The sequence below is a fragment of the Gambusia affinis genome, linkage group LG20, assembly GCF_019740435.1.
Source record: "Gambusia affinis linkage group LG20, SWU_Gaff_1.0, whole genome shotgun sequence".
In the NCBI taxonomy this organism is placed as follows: Eukaryota; Metazoa; Chordata; class Actinopteri; order Cyprinodontiformes; family Poeciliidae; genus Gambusia; species Gambusia affinis.
The window spans coordinates 19,384,230-19,401,358 of NC_057887.1; the positions used below are offsets into that span (position 1 = coordinate 19,384,230).

Here is a 17,129-nt window from a genome sequence, read left to right on the forward strand (position 1 = left end):
TCAGGTTTATTGACTGGTCAGTTATTGATGTATTCGCAGTGGTGTTAAACTCTTTCCATTTTCAGATGAAGGTTTGAACAGTGCTTCATGAGGTTTTCAAAGCCTAGAATTTAGCTTTGTAACCAAACTTTATTTTTGTGTTCCTTGGCCTATTTGTTTTCTAATGTTCTTTAAGAAGCCTCTGAAAAATTAACTCCTCCTCCCCCCCATTGTTTGTGAGGACATAAAATTGCATAATCCTTTTTTTGCTTCCCTCCCATTTCATATTTAAGCACTGCTTTCTGTTTGGTCTTTCATTAAATCCCCATAAAATCAATCATAATGTGTAGTTGCAACATGGCAAACCATGAAAAGGTTTTATGGATTGGTGTCTTCTTCATAGTAAAAGGTAAAAAAGGTGTGGGGACCTCCTGGCCTGTAATCCCCTCTGCTATAACGGGATGCTTAAGCTTCCTCGAGGAGAAAGCTATTTGTTGGACAATAACATTCTACCCTTAACACGGACTTGAATTCTAACCTAAACCCATGTCTGCAGCATGTTTTCTCTGTGCTCTCCGTCTATCTTTTCTCAACATGTCAGAGGGGTGTTGATAACAATCTGTCCGGTAGTAGCTCAGGTGTTCAGCCAGGCATCTTACCTGCCAACATCTCACTCTCCCTCATGGGCTTGGTAGGATTGGCCCATGTGAAATGATCAGCGTTGGGATTTGCAGGTTAAGGATGCTTAAAGAAGGGGTTTTAATGTCCTGACGTCACGTCAATTAGTGGTGAATTTGATCCCTTCAGCCTCTAAGCTGCACTCTCCCCTTTACTGTCTGCCGGTGGATACGGGACGCGTCCACGGAGGAGAATGCACGTCCGTTCAAAGGGACGCTGTTAGACCCATCCAAACAGCAAGAACGCAGCTTGCGTCTCAGCTTTCACCGTTTCTTTTCAAGTGATGCTTTGGTAACAAAACAAAAAAAGGAATTACACAAAGAGGACACAAGTAAAAGTACCAAAACAAAATGGCAGATAAGGACAGCGTGGAGAAATACTTGGAGAACAACCCGCAGTTCGCCAAAGAGTACTTCGATAAGAAGTTGCGTGCCGAGGCCCTGAGCGCCGCTTTCTCCCAGCCTGTCGACATCAAGGACACAGCCTCGTTTAAGGATGTTAACTCGGTGCAGGAGGCCGCCATCATCTTCGAGCTGCTCCAGGAGCTCCAGAAGCAGACGTCCTTCGAGAAGAACCTCCACAAGGTGCTGCAGAGAACCGCTCTCATCTTGCAGGCCGACAGGGTCAGCTATTACATCTGCCGCTCCAGAAACGGAATCCCTGAGCTCGCAACCTCCCTCTTCGACGTGACCCCGACGTCCAAATACGAGGCCAACCTGGTGAACCCGCAGAGTGAGATCGTGATCCCCACTGACATGGGAATAGTGGGCCACACAGCCACTTCCAAGAAGCCCCAAAACGTTCCGGACATTAGCAAGGTGAGACGGTGCGAGGAGACAAAAAAAAAAATCTTTTTTTATGCTTATTGTTCATGCAAGGTCAAAGTTTCATAAATGTCTTTGGAAAGTTCTCAAAATGCATGAGGATCTAGACAAAATCTTCACAGTTACAATAACGTAACTGTTTCATGGCATAAAAAAAATTTAAATAATACCAAAGAAGATATCTAATTTCTGAGAGACCTAAAAAAATTATAGCGCAATTTTTGCACATTAAAAAAATGACAAAACAATAATATTAAAACAAACTTGAAAAATATGTTTTAGATAGAAATATTTTTCGGCGTCTTTCTGTTCTTGAACCCTATGTTCATAAAACCACATTTTTAATGATTGCATAATAATTATATAAATTATGCATTATTCTTTTGCAGGCATGTATTTATCATAAACACAAAAGAAATATGCATTTTGAACTTTTATGAAGCCAGAAATATTTCTTCAGGAATAGAGGTCAGCACCTCTGTTAAAAAAGGAGCTGGTTGTTCAGGCAATGACCTAATCTATGCCTTAATAAGAAGAATGATTTGTAGGCTACTTGCACAGGAAATCACCAGATACAGATACTATATGCCTGGGAGTACTTAAACAGACTCCCACACATTTAGAAGAAAAAGCAATTGCTATTATCTTTTTATCTTTCCCAAAACTGCATGTACTATAAGTAGCTAAGCCTGAGTCACATTTGTTTAGATTCTCCGTATGTTTTCTCCAGCCTGTCTATAGATAATTTTAGCCTCGCTTACATAAGAAGATTCCTGGGATCTTGCTTTGAAAGTCAGTTAAAGAATTATGCAGTAAACTGAAGCCAAGTCCAGAACTGGTCCAAGATTGTACGTGGTCTAAATCAAACTCAATCAACCCTGATCTGGGCCCCCACCACCATTTGGGCCCGTCACCGAACGACCGACCACTCAGCACCTGCTTTTAAATATCCAGATTTTGCATTCCCAGTCCCAAAATGTTGGGGCACAATAGTTAACCAAAATTTAATAATGTACCTAAATACAGAATGTGTCTTGTTTAAGCCTTAAAATATACTTTTCATTTTAATTATTAAGCAAGTAGCAGAAAATAAATAATAAAATCTAGGTTAGTTCTCTAATTTTTCATTTGGTTTGGTACTTGTATTTACAGTGCAGCATTTCAACAAAAACTAAAAAAAAGTTAATAAATAATAACAACTAGAAAAAGGGGACAATTTATGCAGTTGGGCTAACAAATATACTTTGAAAACAATACATTGACCAAAATTTAAATCTGCTTCATAATAAATGTAATTTTAAATGTTGAACTCTCTCTTCAGCATGAAAAATCAAGCAATCTATCTAAATTCTTGGGCTGTAAATAAACTTTGTATTGTTTAAATTGTTGCTTAATTTTTTTCTTTGTTTTATCTTTCTGTTAGTTTTATTTTATTATTACTTTATCTATTATTTTTATTTTTTTATATTAATTGACTTTTATGATTTATCATAAAATAAATAATAAATTTATTTATTTATTCAAATAATTCCTATTGCCCTGTTTAGGACAAGAACGTATTTGTTAGTCTGAAATTCTTAATCTGGATATATAAATACTAATTACTTTAATCTATATTTTGTTTATTTTATTGTTTTAATATAGTATATAGGATTTGACAGGCCACAGGCCAAAGGTTAGAATTTTGCAGTTTGGAAGAAATATACATATACAAGCTTAGTAAGTAGTTTCATTTTATGACTCAATTTTGTCAAAGGTAAATTTTAAAGCATCATAATCATTGCTATATTTTCCTACAAGGAAAAATTAGACAAATAGACAAATTACCTCAGTTACAGATAGTATTATTCTTCCACATAGATTATTAGAGTGTTATTATAAATTTTGTAGGTTTTGAACTGCACAAAAAAATAAATAAAAACTGAAAGTATGACTGTCGATGCTGCTTAGAAATAACTTTTAAATTTTTGATGTGTCTGAATATAATTTAAGCTTTTCCATTACCCTCTGGCCCCTCAATCCAGAATCCAAAGTTCTGCGACTTTGTGGATAAACAAACTGGATACAAGACGAAATGCATAATGTCCTACCCCATGGTCGCTGACAAAGACTGCCTTGGAGTCATCATGGTGCTTAACAAAATAGGAGCTGATGCGTTCACGCCAGAGGATGAGAAGGTAAGACCATTACATTCATGCTTATCCTGGCTGAGGAAGGTGGAATGCTGCTACAGATCCTTCTGACCCTGAGTGCTTTGAATCCTAGATGCTCATGAATTTTAAACCCTACAATGTCTCCTTCTCTTTCTCTAACATGAATTTCATTCTCATTATTTCTGTCTGACTGAGAGTTAAAAACCGTATTCAGTTCAGTAAAATGTTAAAGTGAATAAAAATTACTTGTGTGAATATGAGGCACAAAAAGCCCTCTCATTATGCTGGAAGGAGCCGATCAGACCAGACAGGTTTGGTGTGCATGCTTTTAAGCATTCAGTCGGAGAAAAAGAAGCTTTTTTTCTGCAGGCTGGATTAGAATATTTCACTTTATGTCTAAAGCCACAAAAAAAAAAAAAAAACATTTCAGCCAGAATAAATGGCTCAGATGGGAACAATTTTGTTTGCTTGAACAGTTCTGGTGAATTCTCAATTGAATTATTGATTAAGTTATGAATTAAGTTATTTCCTTTAAAATACGTTGATTTGTTTAAAATATAGATTGGTAGCATTTTAGAAAAACATGCTTGCATTACTCATAAGTATCAGATTTTATCACTCTGCCAAGAACTACAAAGTGTTTTAACTATCCATAAAGATCAGTATTTGCTTGGCTGAGGTATCTTTATTATTATTATTATTATTATTATTATTATTATTATTATTATTATTATTATTATTATTATTATTATTATTATTATTATTATTATTATTATTATTCCAACTGTCCTAAATCTTTATCTGTGTTTAAATATCTGTCATCTGTTTTGGTCCACAGCTTTTCCATAAGTACATGACTTTTGCTCAAGTCATTGCTCTGCAGTATCACACAACCTACATGTTCAATGTAGAGTCCAGGAGGAGTCAGGTAAACAACTCCTGCAACATACTTCATGGAAACTTGAATAAGTTTACTAGATCGCTTGCCAGTTCTGTCCAGAATGCAGCTTCTATGGTGTTAAAAATCACATGAACAGCATATTTTGGGGGATGTTTTTGGCTCCAGGTGCTGCTCTGGTCTGCCAGCAAAGTTTTTGAAGAGTTGACAGACATTGAGAGGCAGTTCCACAAAGCTCTCTACACCGTGAGGACCTATCTGCAATCTGAGCGTTACTCAGTGGGCCTGTTGGACATGACTAAAGAAAAGGTTGGTATAGAGAATACCGCTTATTTATAATTTATTTGATCGATTTTCTAGATCATCTATCTGTGTTTCTGTGTTTCCTTCTGCAGGAATTTTATGACGAATGGCCTGTGAAACTAGGAGATGTGGAACCCTATAAAGGACCAAAAACACCAGATGGCAGGGTGACAAATTCCCTTTTCCCTGCATAAATTCCTATCTTTCTTATAAAACAGTTAAACCATGTAATTGTTTTTGCTTAAAAATGATGACGAATTTCTAAAGGTTTTTTCTCTTTTCTTGCAGGAAATCAACTTTTATAAGATCATTGACTACCTCCTTGAAGCCAAAGAAGAAATTAAAGTCATACCGTGAGCAGCCACATCCAATCCAATATCTATCTATCTATCTATCTATCTATCTATCTATCTATCTATCTATCTATCTATCTATCTATCTATCTATCTATCTATCTATCTATCTATCTATCTATCTATCTATCTATCTATCTATCTATCTATCTATCTATCTATCCATCCATCCATCCATCCATCCATCCATCCATCCATCCATCCATCCATCCATCCATCCATCCATCCATCCATCCATCCATCCATCCATCCATCCATCCATCCATCCATCCATCCATCCATCCATCCATCCATCCATCCATCCATCTATCTATCTATCTATCTATCTATCTATCTATCTATCTATCTATCTATCTATCTATCTATCTATATTGATATATCTAGATATATCATAGATATATCTAGATATGAATAAGTTTACTAGATATATAGATATATATCTATATATACCTCTACCCCTTTCCACAACTATTCGCACCCATAATAAAAAATTCCCATAATGCTTTGAATATTTTATTTTCCAAAGTGACATAATTCCTTCTCCTCTTCTCTGTTATCTGTTTTTGCAAAAGTGTCGTGGATCCTTGTTCCTCCATGTTTGTCACACTTCCAGTTTCTAAGCTTGAAATATGAAAGTTTGGTGGTTTAACGGGTTTCTTTTTTTTTCCCAGAGGTCCACCTGCAGATCACTGGGCTCTGGTCAGCGGACTGCCAACTTACGTGGCAGAAAACGGCTTTGTAAGTCAGTTTAATCAAAACAAACAAACGAAAAAAAAACTTGACATTCTACACTTAAGAACTGATTGTTCATTTTCTGTTAAAGAGAATCAAAAAATTGTGGTCACAGCTTCTACATTTAGCTGTAAAAAAGCTATTCAAAAAATTGTTTAGGCATTTTATTTTCTCAATTTATGAAATATATTCAGAATTTTATATCAATAATTTCCCTTCCAATACTGTGAACATTCCTAATAAGGAAACATATAAATTTGTGTGAAAAAGTGTGACAAAGTGAGACATCCTTTGAAAATTTGTAGTGTGTTTGAAACGGGCTGATTGCTCCAACGTCCCACAGCTGAAATTGATGCATAAAACTATTTCAAGTCAAGTAAATGTATTTGTATAACACATTTCATCTGGAAGGCAATTCGATGTATTTGATGACAAACTTAGATACTAACTTTTTCACATACATACATACAAGAACCAGCTATAATAAGCGTTTCCATCTTGTTGCCCACAGATTTGCAACATGATGAATGTTGCTGCAGATGACTACTTCACTTTCCAGGTACTCAAGGCCAAACTGAACAACAGATGTTTAGTTCTTTTGTCTATTTCTCAGAAGTCTCTCACAGATTTCTGGTGAAGAGGACAAACGTCTTGGTTTTACTGTAATCTCTGCGCTTTACAGAAAGAGGCAGTGGATGAGTCGGGTTTCGTCATCAAGAACGTCCTGTCGCTGCCCATCGTCAACAAGAAGGAAGAAATTGTGGGCGTCGCCACCTTCTTCAACAGAAAGGATGGCAGACCGTTTGACGAGTATGACGAGCAGATCACCGAGGTAAGGGTTCTGTGTTAGTGTTCACCTTCAGTTTTCTCTCGTTTGAATGGTGTCCTTATCCTTTTCTCTTTGCTCTCTCGTTGTGTTTGAACTAGGCCCTGACACAGTTCCTGGGGTGGTCGGTGTTGAACTGTGACACCTACGACAAGCTGAACCGTATGGAATGGAGGAAAGAAATTGCCCAGGAGATGCTCATGTACCAATCCAAATGCACCTCGGACGAGATGCAGTCCATTCTGGTCTGTATCAACGTGGTTTCCTTTGACATTTACCTCCATAAGCAACCGTTTCTGTCTGTCCTCGCATTTGCTTGAGAAGCAATTGCCGCAGTAATTTATAGGAAAGCTCCATGAATAGCGTTTTGAAAAAACAATTTTGCATCAGAAGCTTTAAAGGGCTATAAAAAGGTCAGGATTATTATACGTCCGCCAAGCAACTAACATAAAAAAAAATGACACAAGGGCTTATACATGGCTTTGAGCATTTTCATCAAGTGAATAAGAAGAGAACTGTGCTTTAAAGGTCTCTTAATCGACACGGCATGTTGATAAAAAGAACATAAATGTCATGTGAAATGTTTTTTATAACCAGAACACCAAGGAGAAGTTTGACGCTGAACCTGAAGACTGTGACCAGAAGGAGATGTACAAATTACTGGTATGTGTCATTTTATCACAAGATATTGCAGTGGAAACCAGACGTTTATAGACAAATTACCTTTTTTTTTCTTCTCATTATCTGACTTTAATCAGATTAAATATTAGCTTTTTTCTATTTGTTAAATCCTATAATAATGAGATTTGTATTGATATTATTATTATTATTTTCTTTAGTGTCAGAAGGTTAAATTCAGAGATTCCGTTGCCTTTAAACAATTTGGTAATCTCTTGGCCTTTTAAGCCAAGAAATGATTTCATTGATGATGGAACGCATTAAATCATCAACAATAAAAGAAGTAAGAAAAATGAAAAGAAGAGAAATGAAAAAAATAATCGTGTGCTCTGTACAGTTTATGAAATATTACTTCTTTAATTAATATCACGGAAGTCTTTTGTATTTCCATCAAAATCAAATCCGACTTTCTCTAATGAAGTATTCGTTGTGTGAGCTGCGTTGTGTGTTTCTGTTTAGAGGGCAAACTGCCCACCTGCCGACAACGTGGACGGAGAAAGTCTGTACAACTTCGGCTTCAGCGACTTCCCCGTCACAGAGCACGGCCTCATTAAAGCTGGCATCCGCATATTCTTTGAGCTTGGGGTTGTCGAAAAGTTTAAAGTTCCCGCAGAAGTGAGTCACCCAGTCTGACACTTTTTTTTTCTTCTTTTTTTCCACAACGAAGCAGCTCTAACAAGGTGCTTAGAGGTGCTTTTCAGATAAGGGATATTTGATTCTGAAATACAGTTTCTGAAGGGAAATTCTGAACTATAGCTCTGTGAAAAGATCTTGTTACTATTGTTGTCTATTCCCAACACGTCTGAATTTTGACTATGTCTTTATTTGTTGAGATCTCTACAATATAAATCATTCTTGATGTTTCCTTGTGTAAATATTTTATTATATCAAACGACTATAGTATATATGGGCTGGTGTAGGCTTCTCAAAATCTTTTAGAAAAAAACATCCCAAACCAAAACAAAACAACAAGGCAATTGTTACAGTAGAGATATACATAACTAAGTTCAATTGGGGTTTATCAAGTATATGAGCCGGCTTGTTAGTTGGGCTATCTGCTGTGGTAACCACCCTTCACTTAACTGTTTAAGAGAGATGTTGCTAATCCCTCAGCAGCTATAATTGTAAAGTGTTACTTTAATGAGAGTGATGGGTTTCACTTCTTTTGCTCCCATCCCGACTCACATCCTCAGGTCCATAACTGCATGACTTTCCTTCTCTGCCTCCTTCGTGTCAGATTACTATCAAATGAAGACCAGTAGTGCTGAAAATAAGCTTTAAAATATATATATATATATAAACAGAAGACATAAAAACACAAATAATATATGTGACAGAATGATTGCTAAGTTTACTTATTTATTTGTTTTCAGTCCCTTTTATTAAACTTTATTGTGGGTCGCGGGGTCAGCACTAAAACAGCAGCCTCTGTTTGTGTTTCCTCAAGAACGTAAATCCTTACCTCAACCCTGAGATTTCTAAAAGGCTGCCAACATTTCAGAATCCAGGATAATCTATACCAGACAGAGGTAGAAATCTCAAAAGGATTAAACAAAGCTACTTTGCTGTACTCCACACAGGCTTCCCATCATCTGCTTGTTCTCTTTTGCTCTTTGGCAGCTGGAGTGAACCACAGAAATGTCACGAAATGCCGCAGCACGTAGTTTATTCCCTAAATAGATTCCTAGATCTCAGTGTCTCTGATTTTCCTTTGAAACACCCCACTGATAATGATATTTGTCAAATTTGAGGTTTCTTCCCTCAGTAATAACTCCTACTCTGAAGAGGGTGGTTGTACCATATTATGTTCTGATATTAATATAAATAGTTTGATATCGTCCAAAAACTGATTTTATGGTGCTACTCTACTTTGAGCTATAGTATGATGAAAAACATTAGTGGTATCTAACTTTAAAGGTTTGACCCATGCCTACTTTACTGTAAACCTTTAAAAAAGAAAGAAAAAAAAGAAAGAAAGTAAAGCAGGAGAAGATCTACCTTCTAGGAGAATTTTTATTTCCTTTGTTTTGACTCTAAAGTAAATTTGAACCTTGGATGGCGCTCTTTCGATCTTGACTCAACATGCAGTAATAAACCTCTTTTGTTTTCCCAGACTCTGACTAGGTGGATGTATACTGTGAGAAAGGGTTACCGTGCCATTACATACCATAACTGGAGGCATGGCTTCAATGTAGGCCACACCATGTTCTGCCTACTGCAGGTGATGCCATTAGTATTTTGCTATAAATCTCTTTGCATTCCTGAAGCTCTGTTTCTGATCCACACTCATACATATTCTTGATCTGCAGACAGGGAAACTGAGGAAGTACTACTCGGATCTAGATGCCTTCGCCATGGTGGCTGCGGCTTTCTGCCACGATATCGACCACAGAGGAACAAATAACCTCTACCAGACAAAGCAAGTTAAAAAAACCTTTTGTTATTATGACCAAAGTTGAACTGTTTTCTCCTGATACCTGGGTTTTTTTTCTAATCCATAGGAGTGCATCTCCTCTGGCCAAACTTCACGGCTCCTCCATTATGGAGAGACACCATTTGGAATACAGTAAGACGCTCATGGGAGAGGAGGTGAATAGATGGATTAAAATTAAAATTAAAATTACTGACTAATATTGTTCTTGGTGTCATCATAAACTTAGACTGATTACCGCATTTTGTCTGTCATCCATTGCAGAGTTTGAACATCTTCTGCAATCTGCAGAAGCGTCAGTTTGAGACTGTGCAGCACTTGTTCGATGTTTGCATTATCGCCACTGATCTGGCCCTTTACTTCAAGTAGGTTCTACACACTTTTATTTACAAAAGTACACCACTTCCTAGACTGAAATTGCTATTTTTTTAATATCAGAGTTGTTTTTAATGATGAAATGTTATGGTGTTTATGACCATTTCGGTCTTTCCTTCCTTCTTTGATCCTTTCTTTCTTTCTCTCTTTCTTTCTTTCTTTCTTTCTTTCTTTCTTTCTTTCTTTCTTTCTTTCTTTCTTTCTTTCCTTCTTTCTTTCTTTCTTTCTTTCTTTCTTTCCTTCTTTTTTTCTTTCTTTCTTTCTTTCTTTCTTTCTTTCTTTCTTTCTTTCTTTCTTTCTTTCCTTCTTTCCTTCTTTTTTTCTTTCTTTCTTTCTTTCTTTCTTTCTTTCTTTCTTTCTTTCTTTCTTTCTTTCTTTCTTTCTTTCTTTCTTTCTTTCTTTCTTTCTTTCTTTCTTTCTTTCTTTCTTTCTTTCTTTCTTTCTTTCTTTCTTTCTTTCTAATTAGATGATCTCTATTTTGAAATGAATAATCTCCTGAGCTTGACAAATAAAGAATGTGGATTCTTTAAAGGATAATTTGCTTTTCTGAGTGTGAATTTGGTCATTAAGTCAAAAGCTAAAATATTGATGGGTAAAAATCTAAAATCTGTACTGTGGCAAATCATAGATAAAGCATGTCAGTTTAATATAAGGCAATATAAAACCATACAATTTCCCTGCATGATTAGGATTTTATCCTTAAGAATACAGGGTTAGGATTCCATACTAATGTTTTTAAATTTATGTTTTCTTTTCCATATTTACCTAGACATAGAATAAAATGAAGACAATTTTTATGTTTTCAGACAACTTAGAAACCCAGTTGACATATGTGAACATTTTAAGACCAAAATTACATTTTATTTAATTCTGTTGTTTTTTTACTTGCTTAGATAATCAAATAAATACTTTTACTTTATCTTCTTCATCTTATTTTATTGTTTCCATACGCATTTTATTATCAGTTGCTTTTCTATTTATATTTTTGCTAGAATTAAGATGCATAATCACCCTTCAACACTGTATAGGGAAGGATGCCTCATGGTGTATTTTCATAATAATAATGTTATTATCTCCTCTATTTGTCTGCTTGCAGGAAGAGAACCATGTTCCAAAACATTGTGAATGCCACAGAACCAATGGCAGATGAAAAAGAGGTCATCGCCCACATTTCTAACAACCCCATCAGGAAGGAAATTATCATGTACGCAATTTTTTTTTTTTATGGCAGCAAACACACAAAAAAAAGTTTCTGCCTGTTCTAACCGTGAAAAACCTTCTGACACAGCGGGCCGCTAAAAATCATATTCATCAGAGCCAGGATGTCGCCTTGCTTTGACTGACTGTCTGTTTCTCACCTCCAGGGCCATGATGATGACAGGCTGTGACTTGTCAGCCATCACCAAACCCTGGGAGGTGCAGAGCAAGGTGAGCCTTGAAGTGAAGTTTGCTAGCAAATAATAATTAGCTTTTTTTTTCTGCCATCATGCCTATTTTGTTTTTCAGGGTGTTTGAGTTGGAAGGTCAGGAATAAACTGTTTATTTAATTGATGGGGAAAGGTTGAAAATGGCCCTGAAAAGGCTGCATTTAGAGTCAGATGTGTTCATTTCACATGCAGCCGTTTTCATTTCCCTCTGTCAAGCTTTAGTCCTTCTGAGTGTGGCTGTTTTTGCAGGTGGCTCTGATGGTTGCAGCTGAATTCTGGGAACAGGGCGATTTGGAAAGAAGCGTTTTGGACCAGCAGCCAATTGTAAGTTCAGCATCGCTCCTGTGTCTTCCATGCTGCCCTTTCCATTAATTTTAATTTTCTCACATAAAAACTTCTTTGCCTCTCTCTTTCCTTCTCCCTTTTTCTCCTAGCCCATGATGGACAGAAACTGTGCAGAACAGCTACCCAAGATGCAATGTGGCTTCATCGACTTTGTGTGCTCATTTGTGTACAAGGTAAGCTGTTTCTCATACTCCACTGCTTCTCCACTTCTCTTAAGAAAGACTGTAAAAAGATGAAACGATAAAGATAGATGTTATGACTCAAAGGAAAATTGATTTGCGGCAGTGTGTGTGTTTGCTTGAATCTAAATCCACTCATAGACTCATAAGGCTTTAAGTTGTACTCTGCAGCTATTTTGCAATTTATGTCAGCGGTTTTTGAAAGTTAGTGTGTGATTTTTGAGTTTAAACATTCTCTAATAAGCACAGTAAGTACTTGAAAGCATATTTGTAGCTCAAGCAGTCTTACAAAACGTTTCTACATGATAAAAAACAATTGGCATCAAGTTGAATAATTTCTCATTCAGAGGTATATTGGCTTGTAAACATACTACATTTCTACATTTTTTTACATTTTAATATTTTCCGACATTTTTCAAATTGCAACCAGACATAAGTTGATACCTGTAAAGTAAAATGAAAACTATAGTATTTAAAATTTGTACAAATATAAACCTGAGAAACATAACGTAACATGTCTAGTATCAAAACTATTACTTCAGGTATTAAATCTGGTGTTTAGTTACAAACTTTTGAAACTTATGCTTTTACTTACAATCCTGATAAAATACAATAAGGTCTGCGGCTTGAAATAATTCATGCTATTTTTTTAAGACACCCTGAACCAACTATTAATCAAAATGTTCTATATGACTGAAGGTAGCCAGTGAGTTCAATAATTTGGCCTATTATTAACTTCAGAGAGATGTTTTTAAGCTTTCATCTATCCGAGATGGCGTGAAAAGATGCAGGCTGTGAACTTGTAGAACACAATAGCAAGCTCCTTTTCAGCCCATGCTGATATTTTGATGAGCACTCACACAGCATGGGGCCTGCTGTCCCTGTGGACCGGCGCTGCAACACTTACACCCGATCTCTGCCGTGCGAGAAGCATTCGGCCTTTGAAGATGCTCTCTAAAGAGAGCCCAAGACAAGAATAAAAACCTCATCTGTTGTTCTTTGTGTTTGCCCAGGAGTTCTCCAGGTTCCACAAAGAGATCACACCCATGTTCGACGGTCTGAACAACAACAGGGCACACTGGAACGAGCTGGCTGAGGTGTACAATGCAAAGATGAAGGCCATTGAAGATGAAAAGAAGAAGCTGGAAGAGGAGGAAGCCAAGAAAGGTATAAAAGTTAAACAAGGATTGCATCGTAGTAATTTGAGACCAAGAAGTACAACATTTTTAATCTTTTTGTTTTTTGGTTGTTTTTTTTTTCTTTTAGCTGGTGGTGGTGAGGTAGGGAAGTCGAAGACCTGCACCATCTGCTAGGCTTCTCTGTTTCATGGATCTGGACTCAAATGGACTGATTAGGACTGATATACACATCACTAGTCTTAAAGTCATCCTCAAAGCCATCAGTTTTTGGAGTTCGTCCTTCGAACTAAGCTAGTTCTCTCTGGTCCCTCTGCGTATGCGGCACCCCGGTTTGGTCCACTTGTTTCCAGTTTGTCCAGAGTAGTTAGCGCCGACCTGGACTGCATGAACTGGTCTCCAAGGAGGGAGGAAGAATTGGAGCCGGAAGTAACAGTGGGACTCTGCACAGAGAAGATTTTATCGAGAAGGAATGTGGGAAACTTCTTCCTCCCTTTGTTTTGAACAGTGACCAAAAACATGCAAACTTGCTATATAATTTTATGTAAGATTTTGTTTTGGCATGCTTGAAATCATGTTGCGATAAATTTAGCTGCTCCCCGCGCTGAGATTCAAATCTTTTAATGTAGGCAGTTAAATAGGTCATTGTTGAGCTATGCCAAAGCAATAGCATTCAGTGTCCCTTTGGCAATCATAAGCACGATGTATAATCATACTTTAAGCTGCACAATGCACATGGCTGCTGCTGTGTTAGCAGCCAAACCACAGAGAGAGTGAGGGCCAACTGGGAGGATAAAGACTTTTCAAATGTAGTGATGGGGACCTGTTAAAGGCGCTTATAAAGAAATATGAATTTATTCCCTTCAGCACATAAAGAGCATCTGATGGCTCTGTTCATGCTGTAAAGGCGAAAGGCACAGGGAGCAATGGCGCCAAAACAATTGGGAAAGACAATGTCTTTCCTGTAAAGGGACTAATGAGTCGTCTGACCATATACTCATTTTAATATGCTATTCATCTATACGTTGTTTTTTTTTCTAGATTATGGGTATTTTGTACATCAACTGTCTTCATCTTGAGATGAGCTTTGATAGAGGCTGTACTGAAATTATGAAGAGCTGTGTTATAATGCAAAGTGTACAGTTTGTCTTGCAAAAAATATTCACACCTCTGGTTCATTTTTAGCTTTTTGTCACTTTATAGCCAAAAACAGAAAATGTGTTTAATGAGGATTTTAAGACAGAAACCAACACAAAACGGTGCTTGATTGTAAAAAAGGAAGAACTACAATATGAGTAAAATTCAGAGTGTGCAGAATGCAGGTATTTTGGGGTTTGTCTCTACTACCTTTAGGCTTCTAGAAACTTTGTCCAGTCTTATTTGCAAAACAGTTCAACGTCAGTACGACTGGACGGAGAAAATAATCTATCTACTGGGAGGTGAAACCTTTCAAAAGTCTCATATTTTGCAGCCGTTAGCCAGTTTTCTTTCCGGATTGCCGTGTATTTAGCTTCAGCCATCTTCCAATCAACTCCAACCAGCTTTCCTGTCCCTACTAAAGAAAACCCCACAGCATGCTGCTCCCACCACCGTGTATCACAGTGGGGATGTGGTGTTCAGAATGTTGTGGTGTTGGCCTTTCAACGAAATCTCTCACATGAACTTCAGCTTATAACTCCTCCAGAGTTACAGAAGGCCTATAAATAACTTGTATATGAATCATTTTTACAACTTAAGTGACGTCTGAATGCAGTTGATCAAACTGGATTTTATTTAGGGGTATGAAAGTAAGTTTTTGGCTGTAATGTGACAAAATGTGATGAAACTCAATGGGTGTGAATTCTTCTCCAAGTTACTGTATGTCTTTGAGAACTTTAAGATCACTTATAAACTAATTGTTTTATTTCAAACTTATTCCATGCTGAATCTCATCTATTCTCATGCTATCATCTACTTTGCTACATAGAAATAACTTTTGAATTGTTCGAACCTGATTATGAGAGAAGCATAAAAAGCTGCAAAAGCAACCCCTGCTCCTTCACGAGCAGTTCTGCTTCTCCTTTAAGAGGCTTTAACAGGATTTGATTGCCAGCCAGTGTTTGAGATCCACACGGCTTTGGACTTTAAATGCCCGTCTTATACAGGAGCTTTATTGCATCCATGTGAAAACGGCCTACGCTTGTAAAGAACCAAACTATTGGTTCATTGATTGTGTGACTGTTGGGGGCAAAGTTTTCCACTTCCCTCCCTGACCAACTTTATGTAAATCAATTTGTTTCTTTGTAAACTAGCCGACCTGGTCAGGCGCCTGAGGTCACAGTGCAACATCAGCGCACCTCCTAGTCCACAAGGTAAAAAGCGCGCAGTGGCTCTTAGCGTCCTATTACGCAACGTCATCTCCTCTAATCAAAGAGGCATCAATCAGGGGCATTTAATCCCATCAGCACAGCTTTGTGTCTACTTGGAAACTCCTTGTTTGCTGCCTGAGGTGATGTGAAGAGCTGTTACAATTACTCGAGCCCAAGAGCTTTGATGATTCCACTATGAATTTACAGCGCTGACTTTGGTGCAAACCTTTTATAAGAATGCTCCAGTTCCGTCTAAAAGGGATAAAAGTCTTCCCTGCTTCTTCTTTGAATGTTTTGAGAGCTGTGAAAAAAAATGCACTGAATGCTACTTTGTACTTATCCTAAGTTTGTCATTACGACGCTAGAGTTCTGTCTTTGAATGTATAAAATGACATCAAATGTATGTACAAGTCATGAAATGTAATATCTGTAAGCAAATGTAGGAAGGAGGTTTAAAAAATAAAGAGTAACTCGTTTCTCATTATGAAAAATGGCTCTGGCACAAAGGTGAAGCATTATCTGGAGTCGTGCAGGCACCAACTCGAGCGTCCTCCCTCCCCCTCCAGGTTTAGCAGGGGCTGGGATGGCGCTCCTTCTTAGTCATATATCGTGCAGGATCTTAAAAGTCTCCAAAGGAGGATGAGCCTATGGGGGGAAAGAGGATCAGTGGATTGATTCTGATCCCTGTCTGATTCACTGCTGCTGCTGCTGCTGCTGTTTGGGTCTGTTTTCAGCATATTCTGCATGCAGGGAGCTCAAAATTTTGTGCTGCTTTGTCATCTTTTAACAAGGTTTATGAACTGCTAAATATTTTGCCTTTAAAATGAAGGATGCCTCTTAGACATAATCTCACAAGATGGCAGAAGCTTAAAAGGTTTCATTTTACAGGATCTTCGTCTGACTGTTTAATCAACATGACAGTTTGCTCGCCAATTTAGGCAAGAGTGAGGTTTCCTTTCACTGACTGCAGTTTGTATTTACACTACTCTGTCAAAAGAACATTTTTCTCTGCTTAAATTAGGATGTAGGACCTAGACATAGGAATGAGACACAATTTGATCGTTTTGAGCAAAAATGCCACAAATTGCACTGTATTATAGTATTTCCAAAATGATTTTAAGCCAAAGTATTGCTGCATGCTAGCAACAGTTTTAACAGGGTTACTTTAAAGGGCTTATATTGTCATTTTAAAAACTTTGCCTTTTGAATGTGTCCAGGCTTTTAGCTTACACTTATATCCAGTAGAGAATACAGTAGGGATGACAGTACTTTAGAACACCAAACTTGGGAGTTTGTGAATAACACAATGTTCACTCAAGACTAAAATAATGATGGCAAATTCTCTAGCCTGATTTTAAGCTCATAAGGTAAAGTTATGTGGCAGTTTTTTTAGTGAGGTGAAAGAAGCTAGGAAAAATGCTAGTCATACATAATTGTAAGGCCGTAGTGTGACCTTCCAAACTT

The 17,129-nt window shown here is 37.2% G+C and overlaps 1 protein-coding gene across 1 annotated transcript; it reads left to right on the plus strand.

Moving 5' to 3' along the window:
* Positions 1–825: 825 nt before the first annotated feature.
* On the plus strand, positions 826–16,109 carry pde6c (phosphodiesterase 6C, cGMP-specific, cone, alpha prime). Its single transcript, XM_044102306.1, has 22 exons — positions 826–1,475; positions 3,506–3,658; positions 4,473–4,562; positions 4,701–4,841; positions 4,928–5,002; positions 5,124–5,188; positions 5,860–5,926; positions 6,432–6,479; positions 6,603–6,752; positions 6,848–6,991; positions 7,344–7,409; positions 7,884–8,039; positions 9,538–9,645; positions 9,734–9,872; positions 9,904–10,013; positions 10,120–10,220; positions 11,327–11,434; positions 11,595–11,658; positions 11,907–11,981; positions 12,092–12,175; positions 13,195–13,348; positions 13,448–16,109. Exons 1-22 carry the CDS (start codon positions 1,008–1,010, stop codon positions 13,492–13,494), a joined length of 2,613 nt encoding a protein of 870 aa, XP_043958241.1. The 5' UTR covers positions 826–1,007; the 3' UTR covers positions 13,495–16,109.
* The last annotated feature ends 1,020 nt before the right edge of the window (positions 16,110–17,129 follow it).